Source organism: Gekko japonicus, unplaced genomic scaffold (genome assembly GCF_001447785.1).
Source record: "Gekko japonicus isolate JY-2015 unplaced genomic scaffold, Gekko_japonicus_V1.1 scaffold892, whole genome shotgun sequence".
NCBI classification, from domain to species: domain Eukaryota; kingdom Metazoa; phylum Chordata; class Lepidosauria; order Squamata; family Gekkonidae; genus Gekko; species Gekko japonicus.
Window position 1 is genome coordinate 30,943 of NW_015174869.1, and position 13,201 is coordinate 44,143.

The following is a 13,201-nucleotide window of genomic DNA, read 5'->3' on the forward strand; positions in this document are numbered from 1 at the left end:
AAGAGCAGCTTCTGTCAGAGCTCTCTCAGCCCCGCCGACCTCACAGGGTGCCTGTTATGGGGAGGGGAAGGGAAAGGAGTTTGTGAGCCGCTCTGAGACACCTTTGGGTAGTGAAGGACGGGGTATAGATCCAATCTCTTCTTCTTCTTCTTCTCCTCCATAGTCCACCCTCTAAAGCCCAGCTGTCAAACTTGTTTGTTACGAGGACCGAATCTGACATAAAAGTTACTTTGTCGGGCCGGGCCATGTCTGCCATAAAATGAAACGCCAGGTACCGGAAATATAAACTTTATAAATGACTCCAGCAAACCCAGTTAACGATATTAATTTTTTTTACTCAAAATACTCAAAAAGAGTAATCGATTCCTAGGAGTGAAAGCAATTGGTTCATTGAGGAATCCCCGAAAGCCCCAATAAATGTATGTAATCGAAGGAGAAGAAGAGGAGGAGGAGGAGGAGGAGATTGTACACCTGTTTTAAAATATTATGAATAATACACAATGCACTTTATAAGATGGAACATATAGAACACTTTAACTTATAAAAAAGGTTTTTTGCAGTGTATATATTTGTTGATTGACTCTTCTAACACTGCCGCTCGAGTTTCCACAAGTGTCTAGGTCATGGCTGGAGGACGTCTAAAGAAGTCCCCTTTCTGTCTCTAGGATTCTACGGTTAATTATTTACCTGCCGGATCTTCTTCGCCGGTTCCGGAGTCTTTGAATGCATCCTGCACCTCGGGTGAAGTGCTGAGGAAGGAAAGAGGAAAGCACAGCCGTTTGAACAAGCCAGTGTTTCGGATAACGGTTCTCTGATGAGTGGGACAAGAAGGTTTCCCAGCAGAGAATCCAGATGTTTCCCACTACACACATTAACGGCATCTAAGCCTATGTGGCGGATGCCCTTCAGGGGGCCCGCCGGCAGGAATTAGTTTGGCAGCAACCAGGAACATAGCCTTTTCCGTGTTGGCACCTCATTTCTGGGCCCATCTCGCTGCAGAGATCTACTTGGCACCCGCGCTTGATGCTGGCGGAAACCAGTCCTCAGGCTTTCCCTTTTCTTTCCATAATCGTTCCGTTGACACGGGTCTTAATGCTCTTTATCACATTTGCTCCAAGGAGCTCCGTGCCACGTACATGGCTTGGTGTAGTGGTTAGGAGCGCAGACTCTAATCTGGGAGAACCGGGTCTGATTCCCCACTCCTCCACGTGCAGCTGCTGGGGTGACCTCGGGTCAGTCACAAGTTCTCTCAGAGCTGTTCCCTCGGGAACAGTTCTAGAAAGAGCACTTTCAGCCCCACCTACCTCACGGGGTGTCTGCTGTGAGGAGGGGAAGGGAAAGGAGATCGTAAGCCACTCTGAGACTCCTTCGGGTAGTGAAGGGCGGGGTATAAATCCAAGCTCCTCCTCCTCCACCAATACCTCCTCCTCCTTCTTCAGAACTACGGCTTGCCCAAGGTCATCCAGCCAGGTGCAAGTGGAGGAGTGGGGAATCAAACCCGGTTCTCCCAGATTAGAGTCCGCGCACTTAACCACGACACCAAACTGGCTCTTAACCACTACACCAAACCCCTTCCTCTTCAGGCTCCACCCCCAAAATCTCCAGACAGAACTCAGTCCCACATGGGACTGCCAATCCGTGTCCTGGGCCCGCAAGTATTCTCTTTAGGGTTCCCTCTCTCTCTCTCTCTCACACACACACACACAGAACCACAAATCAGGCAAGAACAAATTTCACAACCTGGCCAAGTCCAGAGGGTACCTCAGAGATACCCAGACCCCTGGAATGTTGTGTCTCCCCCAACCTTGGCGGTCGTGTGTCCCACAATGTCAAAGGTTTCCAGGTGTGTGTACGTAGAATATCTTTTCCCTCCTTTGCAGTATTTTAGTCTCTACACCATCGCACTTTCCCTCGATCCCATCTGCCACTTTTTCGGCTGCCTCCCCTTCCGTTCTTGCATTTTTCTGTCGCAAGCCAAGGACGCTTCATTTAAAATTAAATTGGAAGAAGAAGAGCCATGAAAGTACATAGCATCCCGCTCTGAAGGACGAAGGTTGTTTTCCTAAGCCATTCTAAGCCAAAGAGATAACGGTGTCAAAACTCTGGTCCACGTCTTCCAACAGAGGACTTGTTCTTAGGGGAATTTTTAAAAAATGTTAAATATTAAGACCCGCTTTCGATGTGACCACCATCCCCCAAATTTCTTATTTGGAACTGCGTGCTGTTGAAATGCCGTTTACTTCCAAGCAGTGTTCCCTCTAAGCTGAGTTAGTGTGAGCCAGCTCAAAAATGTTTAGCCTCCGGCTCACACATTCTTGTCTCAGCTCAGGAAGGAGGGCTCAAGAGCAGTGTTCCCTGTAAGCTGAGTTAGTGTGAGCTAGCTCACAGTTTTTTAGCCTCCAGCTCACACATTTTTGTCTCAGCTCAGGATGGCTCCAGAGCCAACTAATCTATGCAGTAGCCAAATTGCTTGCTCACAACTTTAATGCCAGTAGCTCACAAAGTAGAATTTTTGCTCACAAGAATCCACAGGTTAGAGGGAGCATTGCTCCAGAGCAAACTAATTTATGCAGCAGCCGAATCGCTCGCTCACAACTTTAATGCCAGTAGCTCACAAAGTAGAATTTTTGCTCACAGGATTCCACAGCTTAGAGAGAGCATTGCTTCCAAGCACTGTTCCCTCTAAACTGAGTTAGTGTGAGCCAGCTCACAGTTTTTTAACCTCCAGCTCACACATTTTTGTCTTAGCTCAGGAAGGAGGGCTCCAGGGCAAACAAATTTATGCAGCAGCCAAATCGCTCGCTCACAACTTTAATGTCAGCAGCTCACAAAGTGGAATTTTTGCTCACGGGACTCCACAGCTTAGAGGGAGCATTGCTTCCAAGTAAACCTTTTCAGGAATCAAGCATAGAGCACACAGGCAAAATCAGACACGTATTCTCAGAGCATCTGGAAAAGAAAGAGGGGTTCTTAGAAAGAACTGATTTCTCAGATTTTACCTGGTCTCGTGGCTTTCTGACATATTTCTCCCCCCCAACTTGAGATGATTTCTTGCAGAGGGGGTGTCTCTTTTTGGAGGACAGGTTGACAAACCGACCCAGGCCGATTACGAATGTGCTCCAGATCTGTGGCTCAGCCGCACACAAAAGCCGCTCGCTCGGGTGACTTAAGAAACCCACAGTGGCTGGATAACTTGGCTTTGACTGAGACGTAATGTAAGAGGAGGAGATTCCAAAGTTGGCCAAAAAAAATTTCCCACTTTTCAGAGTTATTGCCTTGCTGAGCGGCTGGATGGGGGTTTGCGGCTTGGGGAGGGGAGAAATTAAAAAAGACACACACCAGGGCAAAGAACTTTGCTTTCATTCAGCTTTCTTTAATTATCCCTGAGAAGAATGTTAATGAGACAGCGGCTCTTTAAGATGCAAATTCCCCCTCTCTCTCTTTTTTTGGCAAGAGGAGCTCCCTGCCCCCCAAGTTTGTTTTATTCCAATTCTTCGGACAAAGTTTGTTTCATAGCGAACAGACAGAAATCGATCGACGGACCTGTCTGAGTTCTGTTTGTTTGATGCATGTCCACGGCATTCAGAGATTCAATGTTTTTTTGTGTGATAACCTATGGTTTCTACAAACTAGGCTGCTGTTTCTTTAGTGATTTCTAGACCTCATCGATCCCATGCCAAATGCAGACTCAAAGTAGTTGTGTTTGTGTGTGTAAAGTGCCATCAAGTCGCGGCGGACTTATGGAGACCCCAGCAAGGGGCTTTCGAGGCAAAGGAGAAGCAGAGGTGGTTGGCAGAGCCTTCCTTGGTGGTCTCTCTTCCACGTACCGACCCTGCTTAGCCTCCAATTTATGGCAATGCCAAAAAGGGGGTTTCATGGCAAGGGAGAAGCAGAGGTGGTTGGCCATTGCCTTCCTCTGCAGAGCCTTCCTTGGTGGTCTCCCTTCCAAGCACCAACCCTGCTTAGCTTCCAACTTAAGGGAACGCCAGCAAGGGACTTTCGAGGCAAGTGAGAAGCAGAGGTGGTTTGGCATTGCCTTCCTCTGCGGAGTCTTCGTTGGTGGTCTCCCGTCCAAGTACTGACTGTGCTTAGCTTCTAACTTATGGCATCCCAAGCAAGGGGCTTTTGAGGCAAGGGAGAAGCAGAGGTGGTTGGCCATTGCCTTCCTCTGCAGAGCCTTCCTTGGTGGTCTCCCTTCGAAGTACTGACCCTGCTTAGCTTCCAACTTATGGCATCCCAAGCAAGGGACTTTCGAGGCAAGTGAGAAGCAGAGGTGGTTGGCCATTGCCTTCCTCTGCAGAGCATTCCTTGGTGGTCTCCCATTCAAGTACCGACCCTGCTTAGCTTCCAACTTAAGGGAACGCCAGCAAGGGGCTTTCAAGGCAAGTGAGAAGCAGAGGTGGTTGGCCATGGCCTTCCTCTGCAGAGCCTTCCTTGGTGGCCTCCCATCCAAGTACAAACAGTCTTTGTCTGTACTCTCCCATCCAAGTACCAACCCTGCTCAGATTCTGAGAACCGACAAGGATTTGCCAGATCTTCCCTGGCCACAGGTGGGGAATAGGGGCGACTGTAGGGTTGCCAGACCTAGGTTGAGAAACCTCTGGAGATTTGGGGATGGAGCCCGGGGAGGACAGGGACCTCAGTGGGGCACAATGCCATAGAGTTCACCTTCCAAAGCAGCCATTTTCTCCAGGGGAACTGATCTCTGTAGCCAGGAGATGAGCTGTAATTCCAGGGGGGTCCCCAGGTCCCACCTGGAGGCTGGCATCCCTAGATCTGACTTTTTTAAAAAAAGAATCAGTACCATCAACAGATATCTACGTAACCAACACAACGACAGCTGAAAATCATACAACTCGAGCCCAAACAGGAACCGCGTGCTACCTGGTCCTTTCAACTGGAGATGCCGGGGATTGAACCTGGGACCTTCTGCATGCCAAGCAGAGGCTCTGTCACTGAACCAGGGTCTCAGCTGAAGACTTTTCACATCACCTGTTACCTGTTCCTCTCAATTGGAGATGCTGGGGATTGAACCTGGGACCTTCTGCATGCCAAGCAGATTACCTACCACTGAACCAGGGTCTCAGATGAAGACTTCTGACATCACCTGTTACCTGGTCCTTTCAACTGGAGATGCCGGGGATTGAACCTGGGACCTTCTGCATGCCAAGCAAATGCTCTGCCACTGAACCATGGCTCCTTCCCTATAATACACAAACACATGAAGCTGTGTTATACTGAATCAACCCATTGGCCCATCAAGATCAGTATTGAAGAGACTGGCAGTAACTCTCAGGGGTCTTAGGCTGAGGTCTTTTCCATCACCTTTTTCCTCGTCCTTTCAACTGGAGATGCTGGGGATTGAACCTGGGACCTTCTGCAGGCCAAGCAGAGGCTCTTCCACTGAGCCAGGGTCTCAGATGAAGGTCTTTCACATCACCTGCTGCCTGGTCCTTTCAACTGGACGTCCCGGGGATTGAACCTGTGACCTTCTGCATTCAAAATAAATCTTGAGTGCCTGATCCTAGCCCAGCGCTTTAACCAGGACACCACAGTGGCTGTGGATGCTGGTTCTAGAACAGCAAAAGTACTTCCACAAACCACTGGGAGTGGTCTCTGTCAATGAGTGGCTGTGGAGGTAGACTCTTTGCTGTGTAGACACACAAGGTTAAAAAAATAACTAATTAAATATGTGCCAAATGCTAAATTTCGTGCCAGGCTATCACCCACGACCCCATCTGCAACAGTTACCATGAACCAGCATGCCTCAAACTCTTAGAAGAAGCAGTCAACTGTGTGGGTTGGCAGGAGGTCCTGAAATTTTCCCTGAGGATGACATTTGAGTCTCTCCTGAAAGTTAGCAATCTATCATGGATTGCTCCAAATTTATATGGTTAAGCTACAATCCTAAAGACACTTCCTTGGGAGCTAAGTCCCCTTAATCTTTGCAAGATTTACTTCTAAGCATCCATGTTTGGACTTAGAGATGAGGCCACTGAGAAACAGTTTGTGTCAATACAACCAGTTCCAGGGTGTTAAAAGTCGGGGGAGAAATTCATTTACAGAAGAAAAAGAAGAGGAGGAGGAGGAGGAGGAGACTGGATTTGTACCCCGCCCTTCACTCAGTGTCTCAGAGGGGCTTTCAGTCTCCCTTCCCCTCCCCACAACAGACACCCTGTGAGGTAGGTAGGGCAGAGAGAGCTCTTTCTAGAACTGCTCTTGAGAGAACAGCTCTGAGAGAACATGTGACTGTCCCAAGGTCACACCAGCTTTCTTTCTTTCTTTCTAATACAATATACAATAACAATTAAAACCAATTTAAAATAACAGGATTAAAACAACACAATCATCATACAATCATCAAATACCGTCCAGGATCCATTCAATGACTCAGTAGCCCTCGGAGGGAAGGGCGGGGTAGAAATCCAATTAATTAATTCATTAAATAGAACAATAGTGTAGTTCCCAGGTGGCTGTCCAAATCTAGGACACCGCTGGGAGGCCAACCAGAAAGGTGTGTGGGGGGGGTGTCCCCTGCCTCAACTAAAAGCCCTGCGGAAGATCTCCATCTTGCAGGCCCTGCAGAATTGTAATAAATCCCACCGGGCCCTGATCTCATACGGGAGCTCATTCCGCCAGGCAGGGACCAGGGCGGAGGCAAGACAGACGTCCCTGGGGCCAGGGACTACCAAGAGGTATTGATTTGTAGATGTCAGTGCTCTATGGGCTCATATGGGGAGAGGCGGTCCCGAAGGTATACTGGCTCCTGGCCGTATACAGTTTTAAAGGTAAGCATCAATACATCCTAAACCTAAACAGCATGATAAAAAGTAGAGACGTCACCCTGCCAACAAAAGTCTGCATGGTCAAAGCAATGGTATTCCCAGTAGTCATGTATGGCTGCGAGAGTTGGACCATAAGGAAGGCCGAGCGCCGAAGAATAGATGCTTTTGAACTATGGTGCTGGAGGAGACTCTTGAGAGTCCCTTGGACTGCAAGGAGATCAAATCAGTCAATCCTAAAAGAAATCAACCCTGACTGTTCCCTGGAAGGCCAGATAATGAAACTGAAGCTCAAACACTTTGGCCACCAAATGAGAAGGGAGCACTCCCTGGAGAAGACCCTGATGCTGGGAAAGATTGAAGGTCAAAGAAGACGGGGACGGCAAAGGATGAGATGGTTAGACAGTGTCATAGATGCAACGAGCATGAAGTTGAGCAGGCTTCGGAGGGCGGCGGAGGACCAGAAGGCCTGGCGGGAGCTGGTCCATGGGGTCGCGAAGAGTCGGACTCGACTGTGCGACTGAACAACAACAACAATCAATACATCCAGAAACAGGCAAATTCAGCCACGGAGGAACAGTCTGCTACAGGAAAGCGGTAGATGTGTGGTGAAAGAAAACAGAAGACTATTGTCTCTAAGCAACTGTAGAGGGCGAAGGTAAGAACATTCCGATAGATCCCTTTGACAGTTGGCTGGCGGAAAAGTTGGGCTGACGCTGTCATTCCCGTGACTGTCCGAATCGGCCGTCCCTCGCTCAGTTTTCCCCCCTCGGCCACCGCTCTGTCATTCACCTGCCACAGTTCGACGGTTGAGCTCGATGTTTGGCAGAGATTGCCTCCTGGTGTCTCACTGTAACTACAGGGCCAGTGTGATGGTCCTCACCTTTCCAGATTTCCAGGTAAATGGTTGTTTCACCCACTGTAAACACAGGAAGGATCGTAGGGTTCTCAGAAGAGAAGAGATTGGATTTATACCCCGGCCTTTCACTACCTGAAGGAGTCTCAGGGCGGCTTTCAATCTCCTTTCCCTTCCCCTCCCCACAACAGGCACCCTGCGAGGTAGGTGGGGCTGAGAGAGCTCTTTCGAGGACTGCTTCTGAGAGAACAGCTCTGAGAGAACTTGTGGCTGACCCAAGGACACACCAGCAGCTGCATGGGGTGGAGTGGGGAATCGAACCCGGTTCTCCCAGATTAGAGTCCGCGCTCCTAAGCACGACACCAAACTGTCAACTCCAGGTTGGGAAACTCCTAGAAATTTGGGGGTGGAGCCTGGGGAGGCTGGGATTTCGAGGAGGGAGGGACCTCGACGGGGTCTGATACTATAGGGCGCACCCTCCAAAGAAGCCCTTTTCTCCAGGGAATTCAGTCTCTGTAGTCTGGAGATCAGTTAAAATTCCGGAGGTCTCCAGATGCCACCTGGAGGTTGACAACCTTCTCTTCCATGGCTGACCCTGCTTAGCTTCTGATGAGAGGGGGCTAGCTTGAGGCCGTCCATGTCAGGGCTAATAACTGTGTGCCATCAAGTTACAACAGACTTATGGCACTCCCAGGACCATGGGGTTTTCAAGGCAAGAGATGAGCAGAGGTGGGTTTGCCATCGCCTGCCTCTGCGTAGCAACCTTGGGCTTCCTCGGTGGTCTCCCATCCAAGTACGAACCAGGGCCGACCCTGCTTAGCTTCTGTGATCTGACGAGATCGGCTTGCCTGAGCCAGCCAGGTCAGGGCGGACAAACAGAGGTGGTTTGCCATCGCCTGCCTTTGCACAGCAACCTTGGGCTTCCTTGGTGGTCTCCCATCCAAGTACGAACCAGGGCCGACCCTGCTTAGCTTCTGAGATCTGACGAGATCGGGCTTGCCCGGGCCAGCCAGGTCAGGGCGGACAAACAAAGGTTGTTTGCCATTGCCTGCCTCTGCACAGCAACCTTGGACTTCTTTGTTGGTCTCCCATCCAAGCACTAACCAGGGCCTACCCTGCTTAGCTTCTGAGATCTGACGAGATCGGGCTCGCCTGAGCCATCCAGGTCAGGGCGGACAAACAGGTGGTTTGCCATTGCCTGCCTCTGCACAGCAACCTTGGACTTCTTTGTTGGTCTCCCATCCAAGCACTAACCAGGGCCTACCCTGCTTAGCTTCTGAGATCTGACGAGATCGGGCTCGCCTGAGCCATCCAGGTCAGGGCGGACAAACAGGTGGTTTGCCATTGCCTGCCTCTGCACAGCAACCTTGGACTTCTTTGTTGGTCTCCCATCCAAGCACTAACCAGGGCCTACCCTGCTTAGCTTCTGAGATCTGACGAGATCGGGCTCGCCTGAGCCATCCAGGTCAGGGCGGACAAACAGGTGGTTTGCCATTGCCTGCCTCTGCACAGCAACCTTGGACTTCTTTGTTGGTCTCCCATCCAAGCACTAACCAGGGCCTACCCTGCTTAGCTTCTGAGATCTGACGAGATCGGGCTCGCCTGAGCCATCCAGGTCAGGGCGGACAAACAGGTGGTTTGCCATTGCCTGCCTCTGCACAGCAACCTTGGACTTCTTTTGTTGGTCTCCCATCCAAGTACGAACCAGGGCCGACCCTGCTTAGCTTCTGTGATCTGACGAGATCGGGCTCGCCTGGGCCATCCAGGGCAGGGCGGACAAACAGAGGTGGTTTGCCACTGCCTGCCTCTGCGTAGCAACCCTGGACTTCCCTGACGGCCTCCCGTCAACCTGACCCTTCTTAGCTTCCGAGAACTGACAAGATCAGGCTAGCTTGAGGCCAGGCTAATAATTATGTGCCATCAAAGTCGCAACCAGCTCGTGGCGACTCCAGGGTTTTCGAGGCCAGAGTTGAGCAGAGGTGGTTTGCCATTCGAGTGCAAAGCCTCTGCACAGCAACCCTGGTCTTCCTTGGTGGTAGTCTCCCACTCGAGTACAAAGCAGAAGATTATGCAGAGTTATAGGCTCAAGTGGTTAAGACGCTGAACTGCAGGCTGTGGAAGGTCAGTAGTTCAGCAGTTCGAGACCCGAGTGTGCCGCATGACGGAGTGAGCTCCCGTCTCTAGTTCCAGCTCCTGCCAACCTAGCAGTTCGAAAGCAAGAAATTGCAAGTAGATAAATAGGTACCACTTCGGTGGGAAGGTAACAGCGTTCCGTGCATCTTGGTGTTTAGTCATGCCGGCCACATGACCACGGAAACGTCTTCGGACAGCGCTGGCTCTTCGGCTTTGAAACGGAGATGAGCACCACAACCCTAGAGTCGGATTCGATTGGCTTTCGAGCAAGGGAGACCTTGACCTTGATAGCCTTTCGAATCCAGCAGCTTGGAAATCTCCAACTCTGCTAAGAGCAGTGCTGTCAACGCCTTGCTTGGGAACTCTTTTCAAGGTACCAGCTGCACCGTAGAGTTTTCTGCAGTGCCAGTCAAGTGCCCTCTTCAGTCTGATAATCAACTGGCAAGTATCATTACTGCTACCATTTCTCCTCTGGAACCATCCTTGCTTTGCCTTTGCATTGGTAGATTGTGGGAACAGACCTGACCCAGGCATTTTCGGATGCCAAGCTTTAGGTTCACAAAAACGTTAGGGGGCCCGTCCGGCAAGAGCCATCGGTCCTGACGCTGCTATTTCTGCCAGTAAGGCGTCTAACGGACGTGACCATCTTCTATAAAACTCACATTGCAGTTCTTTGCATCCTCAGTTTGCCTCAGGGCTGTGCGGGAAAGGAAGTGCAGTCTTAACCCTTCCATCTCTGCTAGGGGTGCCAGCTCCGGGTTGGGAAATATCTGGAGATTTCGGAAGTGAAGTCTGAGGATGGTGGGATTTGGAGAGACTTCAGTGGGGTATAATTTCAGAGTCCGCCTTCCAAAGCAGCCATTTTCTCCAGGCGAACTGATCTCCATTGCCTGGAGCTCAGTTGTAGTCCCAGGAGATCTCCAGCCACCCCCTGGAGACTGGCAACCCCAATGTCTGCTTGGTTTCCATGCTGAGGCTGGTTCCCCTACTATGCATTTCAAAAGCGACAACACATGCTCTTCAAAATGTATCTTTTGACTTTTAAAATACTAATATCAAAAGGGGGGCTGGGTTTCGATCGGCAAACGGAGTGGAGGTGGAAGGGTTAAACCTCCTCTCTCTTCCCTGCATGGACCCAAGGCGAGCTGAGGCTACAAGACCTTGGGGTTTGCATTTTATAGATGGGGATGGGTGGAGACCTGTGTTATCCTGACTCCTGTTTGGTGTAGTGGTTAAGTGTGCGGACTCTGGGAGAACCAGGTTTGATTCCCCACTCCCTCCACTTGCAGCTGCTGGATGACCTTGGGCAAGCCTTAGTTCTGATAAGAGCTGTTCTTGAAAAAGAGCAGTTTCTGTCAAGAGCTCTCTCAGCCCCACCTACCTCACAGGTTGTCTGTTGTGGGGAGGGGAAGGGAAAGGAGTTTGTAAGCTGCTCTGAGACGCCTTTGGGTAGTGAAGGGCGGGATATAGATCCAATCTCTTCTTCTTCTCCTCCGAAAACCTTTAATGACAATGCGTGCAATTTCCTTTTTTTTCTCTCCTCTTTTTTCTCAGTAAACCCAAACAAAGTTACCAGTGATGGAGTCCCCCCCAGAGGAACAAAAGAATAGCAAAGAGTCGTCGGAGGACCCAAAATCTAGTGGACTCTCCGCGGAAGAGAAACCAGTCGAAGAAGAGTCCACAGCTGACAGACAAGCTGAGAGCAGCCAAGTAGGACAACCATATTTTATTCTGTGCACGTTTCCGTCTTTACCAGGAAAGGGCTTTGTGTACCCAGATTCTACTCGGTCATATGTGTGCTAAGCTCCAAATCATTCCAATTCAGAACATCCGTTCTAATTCATTTTGTTGGTAAATTCAAAGTAGAAGCTGAACATGGGCAGCCAAGCATGGGTTTACCAGCCTCCAGGCAGGGCTGATGGGGTGTGTGAACTCTATGGAATTATACCCCAGATCCTCCTCTCCCCTAACCCCGCCCTCCTTGGGTTCCACCTCAAAATCTCCAGGAATTTCCCACTTTGGAGCTGGCATCCTTAAGCACAGCAGATGCTGAGCTGCAAGCACATGGCAGGTAGTTATGTGACATCAGAGTCATGTGACAGGAAGAGGGGTAGGGTTGCTAGCAAATATTGACCAAAGTTTGGGCTGGTGCCCGGGGAGGGCAGAGTCATGGGGGGAAATGTGATGTCACTTCCAGATGGAACTCTAGGAATTTCCCATTCCTATGGTCTTTACCGTAGATGCTGGGGAAATTCCTGGAGCGGTATGGAGGGTGTGACCATAGACACTGGAGAAATCCCTAGAGTGGTATCACTGCCGGGTGGAGGGTCAATGGATGTGTCAATTCCATGTGACACTCTAGGGGGCCAGATAGCTCATGGGCCGCTTGCTCCTGCATAAAGCGACCTCTACACTAAGATTCTCCTTCTCTCTGAGCTCTTCTTATCTGAAGTACTAAGGCTGACGGGGCCTTTGGTGTGGTGGCACCAAATGTCTACTTTAAAAATAAATAAAATAAAAAGAGCTTTTGGGATTTGGGGATGGTTCTTGATTTAGCTGCCTGCCATGATGGTCTTCTGGGTCCGCATCACCTTCGTGTGATTTTTAATCTGTAGTTTGGTTTTGGGTGAGGTTTTCCTTGGCCACTTTGGAATGCTTTAACCTCAATTGGAGGCTGATGTAGCCGTTAGGCTAGGACTACAGAGATCTAAGTTCAAATTTTGACCCTCAACCATGCAGTTCAGTGCATGACCATGGGCAAGTCACTTTCCTCTCCGTCTAGCCTGCCTCACAGGGTTGTTGTGAGGGGAGAACTTATGTGTTCCAAGTTCCAACCCCACAGGAAGGTTGGGCTAACAACATAAGAGCTCAAAAAACAGAGTAGGTAGGGTTGCCAGCTCTGGGGTGGGAAATACATGGAGATTTGGGGGCTGGAGCCTGAAGAAGGCAGGGTTTGCAGACAGGAAGGACTTCAGTGGGGTTTAGTGCCATAGAGTCCACCTTCCACCACAGCCATTTCCTCCAGGTGAACTGATCTCTCTCACCTGGACATCAGTGGTGGTCGTGGGAGATCTCCAGCCACCACCTGGAGTTTGGCAACCCAAAGGGCAGGTTACCTGCTTCTTTTTTTAAAAAAAAACAACTTTGGGAACAAAAGCACTATCTCTTTCCTTTAAAAAGCGAGTCGGATCGTCATAAATGATGATCATTATTATTTTGAAATAAATAAATTAATAATACAATACTGGGGAACGTCTGGTTTGCAAATTCGTATTCCCAGGCTGTCCCCCATTGGAGGCTGATACTCGGGCCGCCTCTCGATTCTGAGACAGAAGGGGGGGGGGCCGGCCTGGGAAAAGTGGGCGGGGAACTTCCACCCTCTCATCTCCGATTGGAGGCGGCCGTTGCTCGGCAACGCCACGCGCGGACG

The 13,201-nt window shown here is 50.1% G+C and overlaps 1 protein-coding gene across 1 annotated transcript in view; it reads right to left on the reverse strand.

Moving 5' to 3' along the window:
• Positions 1-13,201, reverse strand: part of LOC107121781 (long-chain-fatty-acid--CoA ligase ACSBG1-like) — a gene marked incomplete at both ends in the record, with an annotated part of 50,703 nt that overhangs the window by 30,106 nt on the left and 7,396 nt on the right. Inside the window, one exon of the mRNA XM_015424772.1 lies at positions 688-749. Within this exon, the coding sequence (XP_015280258.1) occupies positions 688-749 (62 nt within the window). The remainder of the gene's footprint in view (positions 1-687; positions 750-13,201) is intronic.